General features: G+C 57.6%; 1 protein-coding gene across 2 annotated transcripts in view; it reads left to right on the top strand.

Annotated features, from left to right (window-relative positions):
* Positions 1-2,184: 2,184 nt before the first annotated feature.
* Positions 2,185-18,427, top strand: part of NTN1 (netrin 1) — a 108,365-nt gene continuing 92,122 nt past the window's right edge. Inside the window, exon 1 of one of the 2 annotated variants that reach the window (XM_054846857.1) lies at positions 2,185-3,447. In XM_054846857.1, coding sequence (XP_054702832.1) covers positions 2,424-3,447 — 1,024 coding nt within the window. In that variant the 5' untranslated portion in view covers positions 2,185-2,423. The remainder of the gene's footprint in view (positions 3,448-18,427) is intronic. The other variant, XM_054846856.1, reaches the window with a different exon arrangement.

Below are 18,427 nucleotides of genomic sequence, written 5' to 3'. Positions count from 1 at the left end.
AGACCCGACGAGCAGGGGTGGTCATAGCAGGCACCCGGGTGGGCTCACGGGTCCGGATTTGGGGAGCCCCGGCAAAAAGCGGACCTCTGGTCCCCGGGGGCCCGGTAGATGCACCGGCCACGGTGGTACCTCCGAGGGTGTCACCTGGGCAGGCTCGGGGGGGGCACAGTACGGGCCTGCCCCCATCCTGGGTGTGTCCGCACAGCTCTCATGGGGCGGCGGTGTCCCGGGGGTCTCCTGCAACCGCTCCCCCGGCCTGACCCCAACGGCCCGGGACAGTTTGGTTTGAATTCCCCCTCTCCCTCCTTAAAGCTCCTCCAGAGCTGGACGGGATCACCGAGACCCCCCAATCCTGTAAATCGGGATGCAATTCAAGATCGGAGAGAAAAATCTCTGCGGGACTGGGATGCACCGGGAGTTTCCGTGTGTGTGACCCGGGTGTGCCGGGCTGCGTCCCTGGGCGGCTCGAGTGGGACCAGCAGGACTGGGACCCCCCAGTCCCGGGCCGACCGCATCGCCGTACACACACACCTCTTCCTCCGGCGAAGGAGCAGCAAGGGGGAGCAGGAGTGAGGGGCTGCTTTCCCGGGGAAGAGTTAACAAATCCCGGCAGCGGCGGGGCTGGGGGGGGGGGCAGGTGGGGGGGATCCGGGGGGAGCGATGGGGGCAGGGAGGCTGCGGAGCCCCGCTGCCCTGCAGGGAAGGCGGTTGCATTGCCAAAGACGCCCCGCTGGGCTAGCAGGCCCGGGAGCAGATTAATCAGGCACTAATTCAATTTACAACAACCACTTTTATTCAGCTCGGTGGCAAGGAATTCAAAGCGGGGAGAGGGGCGGGCGGAGGGGAGGGGGCGGAGGCCGGCCTGGGGCTCGCTGCTGCCCGGGCAGCCCCCGTCCCCTCGGGCCGCCCCGCCGGGGCTCGCCGGGGAAGCGACCGCGCCGCCGTGCCAGGGCCCGGCCGCTTGAGTGACACGGCGTGGGCAGCGCTCCGAGAGAGGGCACCTCCGTTGGAAAAATAAAAGTGCCCTTTTAATCACGGAGGGAGGGAGGGAGAGAGGGAGGAAGGAAGGGAACGGGGGGCGAGCAGGGCAGCCAGAGCTGCGGGAGGGAAACCCCTCCGCTCCCTCCCGGGACCATCTCTCCGGGATCTCGGTACCGTCCCTCGGGGCCGGCACGTCGGGGCAGCGGGGTGCCCCCGGCCGGCATCACCGGGGGAAGAGCCGAGCCGGAGGGCATCCGCAGGGAGGCAGCCGTCGGGGGGGCGGCCCGCCCGGCACCGGAGATCCCCTGCGGCGGGCGGGAAGGGCTGCCCGGGGTCGGGGCACGGCCCGGCGCGGGACAAGTGCCGCCCTTTAACCCCTTCCTCGCTTTAAGGGGAGCGCCGACAAGCTGCAAACTGAGGGGGAGAGGCGAGAGGCGCCGCGCAGCCCCTGTGCCCGCCGTGTCCGAGGGCTGTGCCGGGGAAACCGCCCCTTCACGGAGATGAACCCCCTAAAACAACGTGCCGGGGGTCGCCAGGCCCTTTAGTTCTCGCGTCGTGCCCATGGACTCGAGATTTTCCACAGTCAAACTTCACTGACGTCGGGTTTTCTTTCCCAGTCCCGGGCCGAAAACCGCCGGGAGCCCCCTCGGAGCGGGCCGGTGCCCAGACGGGCTGCGGGGGTCCTGCCCTGGGCGGCGGCTCTGCCCCGGCCCCCCCTCCCAATCCAGCTGAGTGGTCAGGCCCTATCTGGCCTGGTAGAGAAGAGGATGTCAGCAGCGACCAGCTGGGAGAGGGCCCGATCCTGTCCCTCTCGGCGTCCCCACAGGTAGGCGGGGGGGGCTCCTTCCGGCCGCTGCCCCCTTCTCCCCGCCCCATACCCGCGGAGCATCCCCAGCTGCTGGGGCGCAGGCAGCCCTGGCCTCCCCCCGCCCCGTCGGGGGCACGGAGGGGCGAGGGGGTGAAGGAGAGCCCTTCCCCGGCTCCTCGGGGCGGCTCGGGAGCCCTGCGGTGGCTCTGGCGTCCATCGCCGCGGTGTCGGGGCGGGCTCCGTCCCTCTCCCATCCCCCCCCCCCGCCCTCCCCGAGGCTTGTGCGTGTCTCTGGCTGAGCCGCCAGTGGATGTCGTTGTTCTGTTCCTTGAGCGCGATGTCACTCCTTTAGCATGACCTCAAACGCGGCGGGGGCTGGGACCGCCAGTCATTCTCCGTGCGAGAGCCGGGGCGGGAGGCAGGCGGGACCCAGCCCCGCCGCCAGCCGCACTTTTGTGGTGCCGCCGCCGCCGCGGTCTCCCCTTTCTCCGCGGGGCTGGCCGCGGGGCGGGCGATGCTCCGGGCTCCCTGAGCCGCTGCACCGCGTCCGTCGGCCAAGTCGCCCCGCGGAGCTGCGCGCTAGAGCGGCGGCTCCCCTCCCTCCTCTCCCCACGCCGCGCGGAGGTTGCGCAGGATGCCGCGGAGGGGCGCGGAGGCGCCGCTGGCCCTGCTGCTGGCGGCGGCGTGGCTGGCGCAGCCCCTGCGCGGCGGCTACCACGGCGTGAGCATGTTCGCCGTGCAGACGGCTCAGCCCGACCCCTGCTACGACGAGCACGGGCTGCCCCGCCGCTGCATCCCCGACTTCGTCAACTCGGCCTTCGGGAAGGAGGTGAAGGTGTCGAGCACCTGCGGGAAGCCGCCGTCGCGGTACTGCGTGGTGACGGAGAAGGGCGAGGAGCAGGTCCGCTCCTGCCACCTCTGCAACGCCTCCGACCCCAAGCGCGCCCACCCGCCCTCCTTCCTCACCGACCTCAACAACCCGCACAACCTGACCTGCTGGCAGTCCGACAGCTATGTCCAGTACCCCCATAACGTCACCCTCACCCTCTCCCTGGGCAAGAAATTCGAGGTGACCTACGTCAGCCTGCAGTTCTGCTCGCCGCGCCCCGAGTCCATGGCCATCCACAAGTCCATGGACTACGGCAAGACCTGGGTGCCCTTCCAGTTCTACTCCACGCAGTGCCGCAAGATGTACAACAAGCCCAACCGCGCCGCCATCACCAAGCAGAACGAGCAGGAGGCGGTCTGCACCGACTCGCACACCGACGTGCGGCCCCTCTCCGGCGGCCTCATCGCCTTCAGCACCCTGGACGGCCGCCCCACCGCCCACGACTTCGACAACTCGCCCGTGCTGCAGGACTGGGTGACGGCCACCGACATCAGGGTGACCTTCAGCCGCCTCCACACCTTCGGCGACGAGAGCGAGGATGACTCCGAGCTGGCCCGCGATTCCTACTTCTACGCCGTCTCCGACTTGCAGGTCGGCGGGCGATGCAAGTGTAACGGCCACGCGTCACGCTGTGTCCGTGACCGCGACGACAGCTTGGTGTGCGACTGCAAGCACAACACGGCCGGCCCCGAGTGCGACCGCTGCAAGCCCTTCCACTACGACCGGCCCTGGCAGAGAGCGACGGCCCGGGAGGCCAACGAGTGCGTGGGTGAGTCCCACGCCGCGGGCACGGACACGCCGGCAAACACGGGGCAAGGACGGGGAAAGGGCGCTGAGGTCCCCGGAAGGGCAGGGAGAGGGAGGGAAGAGCCAAGGACCCGGGAGGGGACGGGGAGCGAAAGGCAGAGGGACATCCAGGACCCGGCAAGGGACCTCAGGGACGGGGAGCGAAAGGCACGGGGACATCCAGGGACACAGCGAGCAGCGCGGGGACATCCAGGGACACGCAGGGAGACTGCGAGCAGGACAGGGCGAGGACATTGTGGTACCCGGGAGCGTAGGGCAAAGGAGACGACAGCGAGGGACCCAGAAGCGCGGAGCAGGGGATGTGAAGGCGCTCGGAAGCGCAGGGGCTGGGACACCGAGGAGCCCGGCAGCGCAAGGCAGGGGACACCGAGGGACCCGGGAGAGCACTGGTGACAACACCGGGGGACCCCGAGGTGCAGAGCAGGGGGCTTGGGGAACTGGGGACCACCGGGCAGGGGACGGCAAGGCACAGGAATTTGGGGCAGGGAGTGCAGAGAGCCCCGGAGGCGGCGGGCGGGGGACACCGGAGGACCGGGGAGAGCAAGGCAGGGGACACGGAGGGAGCCGGGAGCGCAGGGCCGGGGGCACAGGGGGACTCTGGAGCGCAGAGCAGGGGACAGCAGGAGACTAGGAAGCACGGTGCAGGGGACACCAAGGAGCTCAGGAAAAGGGACACTCAGGAGACCGGGAAAACACCGCTCGTGGCCGGGGAAGCGCAGAGGAACCCTGGCTGGCTGGGAAGCAGCTCCCGGCCCGGGGTCCCGCAGCGCACGGAGCGGGGTCCGGTCCGAGGATCCCGGAGCTCTCCGGCAGCCCTGCTCCCTTCCCCGGTGCACCGGCTCAGGCCGGCAAAGCCTCCAGCTTGGCCGAGAAGCTCCGTGCTCGGACGGGACGGGGACGGGCTCCGGTCCTCCCCGGAGAGAGAAGGCGGCCGGGCGCTGGGGGGGCAGCTCGGCAAAGCCTGCGGCTCCCGTCTCTGCTCCCCTTGCTGCATCCTCAGGGGGTGCAGGCGGCTCCGGAGGGAGGTGGTAGGGCGGCGGGGACTTGAACGAGCCCTAAGGCCAAATGAGAACCGGGAAGCAGCCGGTTCGCTCTGTCTCGGGCGAGAAACCTGCGCCGTCCTGGCTGTAAGAGAGCCCGAGCTTCTGGGCTGTCCCCGAGAGGAGACGGGATGTCCTGGGGTGGCCAAGGGCGAAGGATTTGGGGTGCTCTTCCTCCAGAGTCCCCCACATCCCGCCGACGGCTCCCCCCGACCTTCCACCCCCTGCTCCCCAGCGGGATCCCCGTGCGCTCCTCGCCGCGGTTTAGGGGGCCGGTGCCAGCCCCTGGGATCAGCCGTGTACCGATGGCTGGGGGAGACCCAGCCCCGGGGTCCGGGATGCGCCCCGGGCTCGGCTCGGGTCTCCGCGCCGGGACACCCCGGCCCCGCGGAGCGCGTCCCCGGCACCCGCCGCCGCCTTGTTTACACGGAAAACACGGCCCCGTCTTCCAAAATATTTGCAGCTCCGACGACAGGAAAAAACCTCGCCGAGCGGCCGGGGTTGCGCTTTTTTTTTTTTTTCCTTCTCCTTTTTTTCCCCCCAAATCACAATCAGATGTGTCCCTTGCAGAGAACACAAGTTTTTCGCCGGCGCCTTCAACACCGAGGCACGGCCAAACCGGGGTTATCGGGGAGGGGAGAAGGGGACCCGGTCTTGCAGCCTGATGGCACCGGGGCACACGCGGTGGCGGTGCCGGGGGAAGGTTGCGGGGATCCCGGCAGCGATGCTCTGCCCCGGTCCGGAGCCTCCGCTCCTCCGCCGGGCTACGGCTCACGTCGGGGCGGAGCGGGCGCGGCCCCGGGGCGGCGGCAGCGGGGCGAGGCGGCGGGGAGATGCCGTTTCCCGGAGGGGCAAACGGTGGGTGCCGCTCGGATGTGCCAGCAGCGCCGAGCCGGGGTTTATCTCCGGGTTTGCTTTTCTTCTGTCCCGGCGGGTTCCCTCCGCCCGGCAGCGCTCGGGGATGGGACTCCGCGTCGTGGTTATTTCCCAGGGCGGACCCAGCGCTGCCTCTTCCTCGGCAGCAGGTCCGGGGGAGCAGGAGGGGCCCAGGTCCCCCCAGGTCTCCGTCCCGTCTCAGAGGCAGGGACGAGTTCCCTGCCTGCAGAAAGAGAGTTACTGCTATCGGCGGTGCCATAAAATTTGGTGTGATCTCGGGGTGCTGTTGGACCCTTGGTCTACCCTGCAGGGTCCTGAAGTGATCCTGAAAATGTCTCTGTTCAGTTATTATGCTGGCCTCGTGTACTTACTATCCTTCTCCCTTCCGATTTACTTCCAATAAAAAGCAAACAAGTTCCCAGTTTCCAGTAAAATGTGCGACTTTTGTGCCAGACTTTGCATTTCAGACCATGTACAGTCCTAGCCGCGTCAGACTTCTGCAAACGAAAATCACTCATTTTTTTTTCCTTTTCCGCCAACTTTGCTGGGAAGTGAATGTTTTGCAAGGATGAAGCTACCATAAAATAATTTTCCCCAGCTCGTTTCTGCTGCACATTCCTTGGGGCCATACCTATCAGTCTGCAAAACCAACCACGGCCAAACAACTGCGTTGCCCTGCCAAGCCCACACTGCCTGGAATAATCCCCCTAGATAAAGATCACAATAACCCTATTCAGCTCCCACCCACTTGCTCATGACCATCGGCCCACCCTGGTTTCTCTCCTAAATCCAGAGAGAAAGTCAGGTTTTGCGGTCACCCGAGGGCTGTGGACCCAGCCTTCGCCAGGCAGAGGCAGGGGACGAGCGGTGAGTTGGTGGTGATGTTGTTGACTGCACGCTGGAGGGATCTTCAACCGCTGGAGAGGGACGCCAGAGGAGGCCAGATCCTCCTGAGCAGCAGTGGTGAGGGGGTAGGTGAATTAGCCAAATTAGCTGCATTTACCCCAGGCAGTGGTGTGAGAACTGATTACAATTTTTTTCATTGAATTTTCTCTTTTTTTCTGGAAAATTGTGGGGGTTTTTCAACCAGGGAGAAAAATGATAGAATGTGTCTGCTCTGATTAAAAATTTGGGTGTTTTCTTTGGTAAGCCCATTCCCCCTGCCAAAACCGAATCTTTGTTCCTATTCATGCTTATTTGGGGCTGAAAAAGAAACGCGCTGGAGTTTCTGACAAAAAGTCAAAATTTCCCACGGGAACGTTTTTCGCCAGCCAGATCTAATTTTTCTTTATCACACTTGCTGCCTGCAAGAGCCCGGGCACCGCACACGGAGAGGACAGGGCCTGGCCCAAAGAGATGTTCTCCAGGGATCTGCTCCTGCAGAAGGAGCCTGGCCAGCAGAGCTTTTCACAGATTCAGGTTCCCATCAACTTTACCTGGCAAATAACTCATCCACGTAGAGCTTGGCCTTACAGTCAGCTTTGGCCGGGTGCCTGGGAGCTAACATGCTCCAGGGAGGACACAGCTTGGAGACAAGCTTGGAGGTCTGTTCTCCATCCTCCCTCTCTCCAGCGCCGTCGGGCCGGCTCCATTTGCTCAGCATGGGTCCAGCCCAAGCCTCATGTCTCCATGACATGAGTTTGTCCTGATGAAGCTTCCAGCTCCCCTGTGAGAGGAGACTGTAGCTGGAAAAGGCCTGAACTAAAATGTTGTCTGAGCTCAACTGCTGGTGAGCTTGTGTGGACTCATGAAAATGCAGGCAGAGGCTTCAACCAGATTTAGTGACATCAATAAAATGCAATCGCCATCATTCCACAATTTCGCACGAACCACAGCATTACTTTGAGTGTGGAAATGAACGCAGACAAGCACTGCTTTTAAATACTCCCTTTAGTTTGCATTTGCCTTGGCTGGAGAAAGTGCTACTGGCCAAACCCAGGCTGCAGCCTGCTGACAGGCACTTTGAGAACGACCTCCAGACTACGTTCCCAGTGCCGGCTCTGGTGCTTCGCAGCCCTTTCCCCCGCGGGGCCGGGAGATGCACCCAGCACCTGCACGTGTGTCTGATGTCAGTGGTGTTTGCAGGTGCTGGGCGCCTCTCGGATTTTGGCCCTATGTGATGCCTAGAGAGTGTTTAACAATAACAAGCGCGATTGCAGTGACAGAAAGGAAACATATTGTGTTTTCAGATAGGGGATTTGGCACAAGCCGCGCGCGAAGCCTGGTGTTAGGCTCTGCTCCGCAGTGTGCGCTGCTGTAGGGTTCCCAGGCTGGGATGAGTCAGAGCAATTTGCGAGCAAGTCTCTCCTCCATCTGAAAGAAAACTTCATCTCAGATGCAGGGGGAACCAGGAACTACCAGAGAACAGCCTGCCAAACGTTCCCAATGAAAAACTTCCTTCCAGATAAACCTGGGGCTTTATCATCTCAGTGGCGGTCCAGGGAGATGTTTGCAGGGCAGTGCTTACCGAAACAGCCGGTGGGCTCCCTCTGTCCTCATCACAACCAGGGGAATCAAATCCTTCCACAGCAGTGAGCTCTTCTCACTCTAGTCCTGCAGAGGGATGTAGGTTTTCATCTCAGGGAGTTCCTGGTGTCCCTCATTACATTTAGGTGATCCCTTTTCTTTAGCCTGCATTTATCGTCTCCACTTAAAAAGCCTTGGCGATTCTCATCCCGGCTGTAAGTTCCCCAGGGTCGGCACAGTGGGGTGTCGGGAATCCTACAAGATGATTCTGTCCTACTCCCCTTGGCCTCCAAATGGGACTAGGAGTGAAGCTGGTGGTGACTGATGGCTTCAGGCCCACCGGAGCGTGCCTGCAGCCCCCGATGCCTGTGCACAGGGTTGAGGCACCCCAGGAACACGCAGCAGTGCAAGGAGTCAGGACAAGTCCTGGGGCCACCGATGGGTGGCAATGGCTCACAGTGGCTGAGAGCCATCAGACCAGGAATGACTGGACTGGTGGAAGATGTCCTTTTTTTCTTCTCCTCTTCTGTGGTGATTCAGGGCTTTGCAAATGGTCTGTCTCAGAGGGGGGCAGAGGAAGAGAGGGCTCAGTCTGCAGCAGAGGGGGAAGTGGAGTGTGTGCAGGACAGCAGAGCTGGCAGGGACCTGGTCGGGCAGGGACACATCCATTGCACCCTCGTCCCCTTTGGTTCCAGGCACTGTGGTGGGATGGGAGTCAGATAGAGGATTTAAGTGGCTTTGTAAATCCCTCTGTGAGGAGAAAGAGGTTTGAGTGCCCCCAGCGTTTACCCTGCTTATGGCCACATCTCTTTCAGAGGGTTGGGGAAGGATGCAAGCATCCCTTCTCGCCCTGTAAAGCAGTGACATCTCTTATCTGAGCAAAGAGGCTCTGAGCAGGATTTACAAGCTGTCCCTGCAGAATACCCAGGATGCCCATGCAGGACCCCAGGGTGCCAGTGCAGGATCCCCAGCATGCCCATGCAGGACCCCAGGGTGCCCATGCAGGTCCCCAGGGTGTAGTACCCTCTGCCCATCTGAGACAGATCCTGCTGCCTGGGTCTGAGCAGCACAGCACGACGACGTCTCTAGCTTGAGCCAGCCAGGCAAGACTGACAGGTGGATTTTGGGGCTGCTGTGTGCTGACACTGCCCATTACCTTCAGATGATACTAGGGATACTCATCATTTCTGACGTCCAGGCTTGTCTTGTGCCTCAGTTTCCCCATTTATAAAGAGTAAAGGGGGACTGTGCAACATGCTTTGGACTTGGGGTAAGAAAGGCGTAAAGCAGTATCCTAGCATCCTTGTGTCTAGAGAAACACTGCAACTGGGGCAGCTTCACCAGGCACACGACAGCAGCCAGCAACTGGAACAGGTCCTGTGCGGGCTGGACCTCTCGTGGCACCGTGTGCCGTCCGTGGAGCTGCAGGTCCTTTGCAGCCCATGCCTGGTTCAGCTCCCGGCGGGTTGTTCTGCATGGGGAATCGCATGAGCTGTGGGTAACACTGTATTGCTGAGCAGATGGGTGCTGTAGCCATAGAAATATGGGCCCATAAGCTGCTGAGACTCCCATTGTAGCCTCCCAAGCGGGCCTTGCATGGGCAGAGCTTTCTCACAGGCTTTTATTCTCAGGAAGCTTAAAGTTAAACTGATTTCCAACAGAAAGGTTTTTACACCAACAAACAAACAAACAAAAAAGCGCAGTTAAGGCTAAAACAAAACCAGGCTTGGCACTCTGGGTTGGACACTTGCCTTCCCTTGAGCTTGTCCACGGCTAATCTCTGCCCTCCTCTTTCTGGGCCAAAGCATGTCATCCTTATTCAGCCTACGCTGTCCTCGCTTCAGCAACCTCCCCGTGACCGCCCGGGGCTACGTGCTGCCTCTCCGAGGATGAAGAGAGAAGCATTCAAGGGCTCCTGAATCTCTGCTGTCTGTAGGGATCCTACTTGTAAAAACTCTCCCGGGGTTCTGGTTTTCCTACCTGGCCCGTGATGTGAGCACAGCTGGGACACATGAGCCTGTCTATATATTCTTAATTTATCCCCCCTTCATCCTCAGGGACAGGGGACGGACTTTCTGACCACAGAGGGTTGCTGCCTTCTTTGGCCCTAGGTCTCTCCTGCCTCCCCTTTGGGATGCTCTGCTTTTTGGTACAGTGTTTTTGGAGGCTCTTGTGCTTTTTATGGGCTATTGCATGGAGGGGCTGGGCTGTGCAAGCATAGTTTTCCTGCGGACCTTTTGGAGGATTTTGGGGTGCTGGGACGAATTTCTTCTCCAGCCAGTTTTGCCTTGGAGGACATGCAGGGCGAAGGAGTTCTTGGGTCAGGATGGCTGGAACCAGCTGGTTACCTTCATAGCATTGCAGAGGTTGTATCATTTCACCCCGTGTTGCTGTCAAACAGCAGAAATAAACCCAGACCAGCCCCAGGACCCACCAAATGCAACGTCCAACCTTTCCTAGAAAGCACTGACACAGCTACCTGCAGCGCAGGACACACCAGCCCTCGCTGCGACAGGGCTGAGCCCTCAGCACACAGCAGGGCTTCACAGCCCCCAGCCTCAACCCAACCTCCCTCATTTATTTGTAGCGTGTTCACGATTGCACCAAACAGGTCCCCCTGATTTTTCAGGCAGCAGCAGGGCAGGGAGAGGTTTTGCTGCCAGGGTCAGCCTGTGCAGACAGCTTAGACCCAGGAAAAGGGTTCGGCAGTGGCGGAGCCCAGCAGTCACATCTGCTCCGTCCCCAGGGTATCTCTGGAGCGGTGGCTGCCGTTTGGCCTTTGCCGCTGCAATCAGTGGGGGACATTTCCTTTGCATGACCCAAGCTCCCGTCCCCGAGCATCCCTGCCAGATCCCCGCTGCTTCCCGCAAGGCAGCGTGGCGGAGCCCGGGAGCCTGGCATGGCCATGGGGCTCAGCCTGGCTCTGCAGCCCGGCGTTACGAGGGAGACGGATCTGCTCCTGAGCAGGAATCAAAGCACAGCTCATAAAGAAACAGGCGAGATCCTCACCCGGCGCAAACCCAGCTTTGTCCAGTGGCAGCATCTCACCCCTGCTAAGCGCTCCAAAAAATCCATCCCTTGACGGCTGGGATGGGGCTGCCTGGCTGAAGTGACGAGCAGGCTTTTAAAAAGATATCCATATAATAGCTTTCATTTATGGGGGGATTAGGATGCCCTGGGGACTGATAAGGAGACAGGGAGGCTTTTCCTGCTCTGAGCTGGTGCAGCCGGGGAGGCTGTTGGGGGGGCTTGGCTGCTCTCGCTCCATCCCAGGCGGGAGCAGCCCGTGTTTGCAGCAGAGATCAGAGGCACGAAGGGGCTCAGCCACACACCGGCTGGGAGTTTGCGTTAGGCTCATCAGGAGGCAGGGGATTAACTAGCGGGGAGGAAAAAATGTTGTGGTTTTTTTAGGTAGATACTAATAAAATGGGTTCTGAGCCAGGACAGCACAGGCACCCATGTCAGCGGAGGATAGGGAACGGAGGAGGGATGGGGATACAGCTCAGCTAGGAGCTTGATTTGTGGATTTATTTTGAACAGCACTGGTTTTAGTGAGGACTGCAGTTCAAAAACTGATGGAGTGATATGGCCAGAGAGGCTGCTTCATCCTGGGGCTCAGCGGGATGGTGCTGGGCACCCCAAGGTCTCAGCTAGCACTGGAGGGACCATGTCAAGCACAAAGTAAGCGCAAAATTGCTGCTGCTCACAACGTGCATCTCCTGTACAAAGTGACCGTCCCTCTGCCCCAGGAGTTGCAGCAAGCAAAGAAAGCAATAGATACCGAGAAGCTGTTTCATGTCCCACGCACAGCTTTGAAAGCAGGGAGGGTGCAGGCAGGAGGTTTCCTTTCAAACTTTTTCAAAGTGTCTCGTAAATGATGGGAGAGTTGAAAATCATATCTGCATCACCCTCCTTGATAGAGGACTGGAGGCTGGGGAAGGAAAAACTTGATTTCCCACTCTCGTTGAAGTAGAGGATCTTTCTGAATTATTTCACAGAGGGTTCTGGGCTGACAGGGACCTCTGGCTTTGCCCACTGGCTGTTGTCACCCAGGTTGTGGTATCACCTGGAGAGGGATCCCCTCTTGTGCTGAGCCCCAGGGTGCTGCATGGGGAGCCGCAACCCCCAGCCCCGCTCCTGTGATGCGCCCCTGGGGATGGCGGAGCTGGAAAAGGTAAAGGATGAGCCCAGGAGACCTTTGCCATCTTCTGCCAAAAATGAGCAGCAAGACAGACTGTGTGGGCAGGCGAGCGAGAATGCTGATGTGGGTGGGGGCGAGCAGCCTCAAGGGTGTCTCGGAGACAAACTTTTTCCCTGCTTGAGGGTCAAAGCTGCTGCATCTCCGCTGTTTGGGGAGAGGAGGGTGGAGAGCCAGGAACCTACAGCCAGCACCCCCAAATTTACCTGGAAAAGGGTAAAACCAGCGTGAGGGGCAGGAGCAGCCTGACTGACACAGGCTGAGAGCAGCCAGGCTCTGCGGGTTTGTTTTACAGCAAAGTTATTCTTTTTGACCTGCTGCGGGGAACTGCTGGGATGGGAAACACTTTCTGATTGCGGAGAAGCAGACACAGATTCCATGATGGTGTGTGACGGGGAAGGAAGAGCATTCCTCAGTTTCTCAGGGCGCTAGGGAATGGGGGGATTTCATTCCCCCCCCGTCCCAGGTGGGAATTAGAGAAGAAACACAGGAGGAGAGCTGCTGGCTCAGCAGTCCCCACTTTGTGCGGCTCGGTCTCTGGGCTGCATGCCATATCCGTGCTGGGTCTGTGAGCTCCCAGCTTGCACGAGGCAAAGCCCAGCTGTTCCGTCCCCGATCACCATCTTTACACACGGCTGTGTACTCCAAGTCTGCAGATTTGGATGGGAAGATGGATGAGGAGTCCATGTCATCTTCCCCATGGTATTTTGGAGCCATCCATCACCCTGATCCCTACCAGGCTGCACTCTGTGGTGCCGTGAGGGTTACTGGGATTCGTGCTTCATTTTGACTGAGTGTGACTATTTTCATGGCAGGTCTGTAGTGTGAATTCATGCCCCTTAATGTCAGCCATCTGGATATTTAGGGTCCAGGGTTAGGCAGGCAGGCCATAGTGGATGGAGAGAGCAAGGACAATGCATCTGATTGGAAAAAGGGAATTTTTTTACACCCGCTGGCGCCCAGTGCCCGGCAGCCCGGTGCAGCACCTTGGTTTGCTCTCACAGCCCAGAAGAACTTTCCTTCAGAGTCCAGTGTATGATCTCTGGTTGGTCAGGAGATGTTCTGGGAATACCTGAGCCATGCGTGCAGGGAGGTGAGGAGGGGTGAGGGACACACAGCACAGGCAGGCAAGACCTGTTCTCAGCCTCCTCTTCTTCATGTTAGATCTTCCCTAGACCCTGCTCCTCATGCAGGGATGTCCTGGCTTTTCCTGGACCACTGGCCACCACAGCATATAGTAATGCATAAGCAGGAGGAGCCTGTCCCAGAAGCAAATCCAGTCCTGGGGGATGTGACAGAGGTATCAGGACACTGTAAATGCATCAGGGAAGAAGGAAGGTAAATGATGGGTAGAGCTACAGATAGAAGAAAAAGGTCTGGCTTTAAAAATTAGCCATTGTGTTGCATGAGATAAGCAGAGCAGCCCGCAGAGCATCCTCAGGATGGTCAAAGCCGGCTGCTCCCTCCCGGTGCTGCCAAGAGGCTGTTGTTTTCCAGCCTCATCTGATAAGTGGTGCAGAACCAGCCAGGCAGCCGTCGTGCGTTTTGCCTTCCTCTGGTGTTGCAGGCTGTCCCGAGCCAGGCTGTTTACTGGGTCGTCCGCCCGCCCTTTTGCAACAGGGAGTCAGTTCTGGTTAATGCTGGAGATTGTAACATGATTACCGAAAGTCTCATGAAATTAAATCACTTTGCTTCAAAGCGGCCGGGGAGGGGGAGCGTCTCTCTGGCAGCAGGGATGGCCGAGCGGATATTGAAAGCAGACTGGTAGCCAGTATTGCATCGTGCACAATTGAGCTCTGACAGTGTGAAGGCAAATACAAACAGCAGCTTGTGTTTGCACACAAAGGCTCTGTGCACCAGTATCCCCGGCCCCGTACTTTACACCCTCGGCTCTTGGGCAAAAAGTCCTGGGAGGGTAGGAGGGAGGGAAACTCCACTGAATATTTAGAAATGAATTGAACTGTGCAAACATGCCATTGGGAAGCTCTCAGTGTAACGCTTTGGATCAGCTACCCGCCGGGGCTGGAACACAACTGCTGGACTTGAAAGGGCGACTTTCACGCTGAAGCAAAACTGGACAAAAGAAGATAAATGAAACGGGCTCCCGGCGGAGTTTGGTTTGTTTGTTTTTGTAACTCGGCTAATATTCCTGCATTGTTCAGCCCAGCGGCCCAGTGTCTGTCCTTCACACGCTGCTCGTAAATCGGGGCTAAGCAGGCAGTGCAGGCAGCAGGCAGTGCGGGGCAGGGAGGGGACGAGCCCCTCCGGCTCGGGGCCCTGGGGACCGTGAGGTTGTCCTCTGCGGCCGTCGTGGTGCGGGGAGTTGAATGCATCTATGGGGTCGCAATCAGACCACGCCATGCCAGGCAGGTCTGAGCCAGAGTGGCGATGCACAGCCCTGTTAATTCCCAGGTGAACCTGGATTTAGCCCATGGCATTTTTGGGCATGGCGCAGGGTCTGGGCTAGCAGCGGGAGGATTAAGAGGGTCTGCGGACCAACATAGCTTTGCTGTTGGTTCATTCTGCAGCTGAGCGTGGCGTGTCCTAATGATTTTCATGGAACTGGCAGCAAATCTGCTGAGATGTGCCCAGGTGGGGACATCCCAGACAAACTGCAGGTACCAGTGGATGTGTCAAATGTCTCCATCCCGTGGTCCAGCAGCAGAGTGAGGAGCAGTGCTCGTCCTTGCTGCACCATGTGTGTGCCCAGGGATGTGTCTCTGTTGAGCTCGGAGCCTGCCCGGGGCTGGGGGGGATGCTGCTTTCCTGGGACGGACCATGTGTGCAGGATCAGGGCACTGCAGGGTCCCGAAACCAGTCCTGGTGGGCACAGCCAGGTTAATACAGGCACTTGTTTGATTTTAAGGGAGAAAGATCCCCAAATGCAAGCCTCTTGAAAATTCACTTGCTCCCAGGATTTTAGGCAAAGGAGCAGCCAGGTCTAATACCACAATATTTCTCTAGTTAGCGCTGAGTAGCAAAAGATTAATAACAATTTTGATCAAATCAAATGGCAAAAATAGCAACGCCTTTAAAATATTGAATAACATTTAATATGCTCCATAGCATTTACTTCTCACAAATCTCTGCGAAATCACCGAATGTTCACAAAAATTTGGCAAACTGATTTCTCCAGAAATCCAGCCCCCCAAATGAGCTATTTCTTAGTCTCCACTTCACAAAGTTTCACCCAATCAATAAAAAAAAAAAAAACAAACCACAAAACCAAAACAAAAATCCCGACAAAACCCCAGACAGCACATCACGTGCTTGGGGCGACCAAAGAAATCCCCTGATTTGGGTGACCAATGAATGTCCCCAGTAATGAAAAGCAAACAATTTGTCGGCAGCCCATGCACTTGAAAACGAATGATCCAAATTATTCAGCAAGTCTCCCTGGATAGTGAATCCATTGAAAGGGGATCGAGACAGAGTCATAAATTATTCATTACCCAAAAGAGAATGAAATGCATATAATCATAACAATAATAATAACAACAACAATCGCAACACTAATAATAGTAACAAGAATTCAGCCAGAGAACCAGGGAGGCATGAAGAGTCACAGACTTTATTTTCCCTTTATTCCAACCCCCCTTTGGAGCAGCTGTGTTAAATAAAGGGATGTAAAGTGGGTCAACATTTGGAATAAATGTATTTATCGCCGATAATTTGACTGGCTTGCCTTCACTAGGGGTGATATAGTTTGTACTCTGGTCCTCGGCAGCGAGAAGGTCCATGAACTCACATGCATCACTGTTAATTGCTTTATATAATGAATTTCTCAGGGTCCTGGACTACTTTTAAGGAGTCTGTGGAAGTGGCTGCAGCGGAGGCATGTACTGTACCACTGTCCCTGGAAAATTTATAGGTGTCCATGAACTGAAAGAGAAGTAGAAAGTGCTGGCCTAACACATATCCCCGGGATTCGACTCTTCCTGGCTTGAATGGGACCTTGATTGCAGAGTCACCCGGGACTCATTGAGGCAGTAAGAGAGCTAAGGAGAGGCCACAACACTTGTCACACAGCCCGCGAGTTTCCTGTTGTCGCTGGCACACATGTTTTTGGCTGGGAAAACTCCGCCACGGATACGCCGTGTGCCTGAATTTGGTGCGTTTCAGCTCTCCATCATTTTGCTGCCCTTGGGACCTGAGGTTTCATTTGGGCATCTTTTATTCAGCACCCTCTTCCACCAACCCCCCTGGAGGGATTTTCTCCAAGGGGAGCGCACTGCCGGGCGATGGCTGGGCAATATGGGAGATTCAAATACATTTATATGCTTGTACCGTGTTGTAAAGCGCCCGACTACAACTTTAGCATGCAAATGAATTCCTGTTTGCAGCAAAGGGGCTCAGTCGTGGCACTCGGCCATCTCCCAACGGTTTCCCACAGGTTGCCCCATTTTTGCAAGGGAGGGTCAGAAGAGCTGTAGGGTCCCTTCGCCGTCGTTGGGCTTCCTCAGAGCTTTCTCCACCTGCTGCTCTCAGCAAGGAGAGAGGAGGTGTCCTGCTATAGAAAAAAAATGGCATTTTTAAGGCTAGGAAATAGCAGGTTGGGCCAGAAAGGTGCAAAGCTCTCACCTTATATAGCTCCATCGGCTTTGGGTGCTGTGGTGGGTGCTCAGCACCCACATGGTTTGGGTTGAATGGCTCAATGCTGCAGCACAGTGGGGCAGGTTCGGCACGATGGAGCCAGCACGTGGGGGCTATTTGGAGACCGAAGTGCCAAAATACATAGTCATAGAGCCTGATTTTTACTTGCTTGCTGAAATAATCTGCAAAATAGCTCAGTCCTGCTCAGGTGGGGGAAAGCGTGAGAGGATGAGGGAAACAGGGGAGAGGCAGAGGAGGGTCCAGGGCTGGCCGGGGGCTGGCAGGGGGCACGGCGGGGTGCCTGTCCCCTGAGCCTGGTGCCACTGAGCCTTGGGGTTTTGTGGTGTGGTGGTGCCTCTCCCCATGGCTGTGGCAGGAGAACCAAGATCCTCTGCTGATGGGCAGCTGCAACGCAAGAAGGAGCAGAAAGAGTTCCTGCTGGCATTTTTGTTGGAAGTCGACTGTGTATTAAGTGGAGCACGGTTTTCATTACCAACTCCATTTTGGTACAATAAATCACGAACTAGAAAACACACTTTTGGCCTAGATTCTGCCCTCAGTTATGAGTGGCAGTAACCAGAGGCAAAATCCAGCTTCGGCTTCAGTGTTGCAGCCCATATGTTCACCTTTTGGAATTAATTTCTTCTGGTAATTTCTGTGTAATTATACAGCATTGAAGGCTGATTATATGCTTCCTCTCATGGGCAATTAATATTGCTGATCTAGTGCCAAGGGTGCACTTTGTACTGTACAAACCCGTGAAGAGAGACAAGCTCAGCCTCCAGCGCCTGCTGCAAGGTGACAATCTGGACCCGGTTACCTTCAGCGAGGGGACTCTGGACCCCCCCCAGACTCCTCAGAGGAGATGGGGCCACCAGCTAGCAATTGAGCACAGACCAAGCACTTGCTGTTCAGCCATAGAAAGAACATCGAGTGTTTGTGCATGCTCCAGCTGCTGCTGAAATATTTGGGAGGTCATTTCTGCCGGGCAGGCTGGAAGAACCTGTAATTGCAACAGATGCTATCTGGCGGCGGCAGCCCTGTGGGTGAGCGGAGCAGCTCATCTCCCCAGAGCAATAATCTAATTTATATCTCATAAGACAGTTTTATTTTTCTGAATTACCAATGCCTTTTTTCGCCAGTGAACTGGCAGATCTGTGCAAACTCCCTGGGGGCTTCGGCCGCAGCCCTTGCTCCTACTTGAGACAGAGGGAGTGGAGAGTCGTAAAAGAAACTTCTCGCATCGGGTTATGGTGCCTATAAAATTAGCCCCGTTAGAAGCTGGCTGCCCATTTAAACAAGCAATTTAAATGGATAACAAAGGCATCCCCTCACCCCCCTCGTAGCTTCCGTAAAATAGCTGAGTTTAAGTGGATGGAAAGAACAGCAATGGGTTTCCTTGGGTCAGGCTTCCGCGTGGCTCAGATGCTGCTGCTGCAGCGTTTGGATTTGTTTGCTTCTTTCTGCATGCAAACGGCTTCAGTTCAAATGAGACGGAGAGAGAAAGCAAGTGGGAGGAGGAGAAATAATTTCTAGTTTCACCATTGGTTTCTGTGGGCTTTGGATGAAGCCCTGCTCTCCCTCTGTGCAATTTGTTCTCCCCGCCTGGGTTTGGGCAGTAGTTTGGGCTTGGCGGCATGTGGGCTTTGCTCGCGCTGCTGAGTTCACTCCTGTTCTGCCAGATGCAACAACATAACCCCGAAAGGGAGAGTCTGAAACCAAACAGGGACGGTGCTGCCTCCAGGAGTTTGGCTGCTCTGACTGCCGGG

This window comes from Grus americana, chromosome 18 (assembly GCF_028858705.1).
Source record: "Grus americana isolate bGruAme1 chromosome 18, bGruAme1.mat, whole genome shotgun sequence".
In the NCBI taxonomy this organism is placed as follows: Eukaryota; Metazoa; Chordata; class Aves; order Gruiformes; family Gruidae; genus Grus; species Grus americana.
The sequence above is the reverse complement of the archived record's forward strand: the minus strand, read 5'-3'. Positions and strand labels throughout refer to the sequence as shown.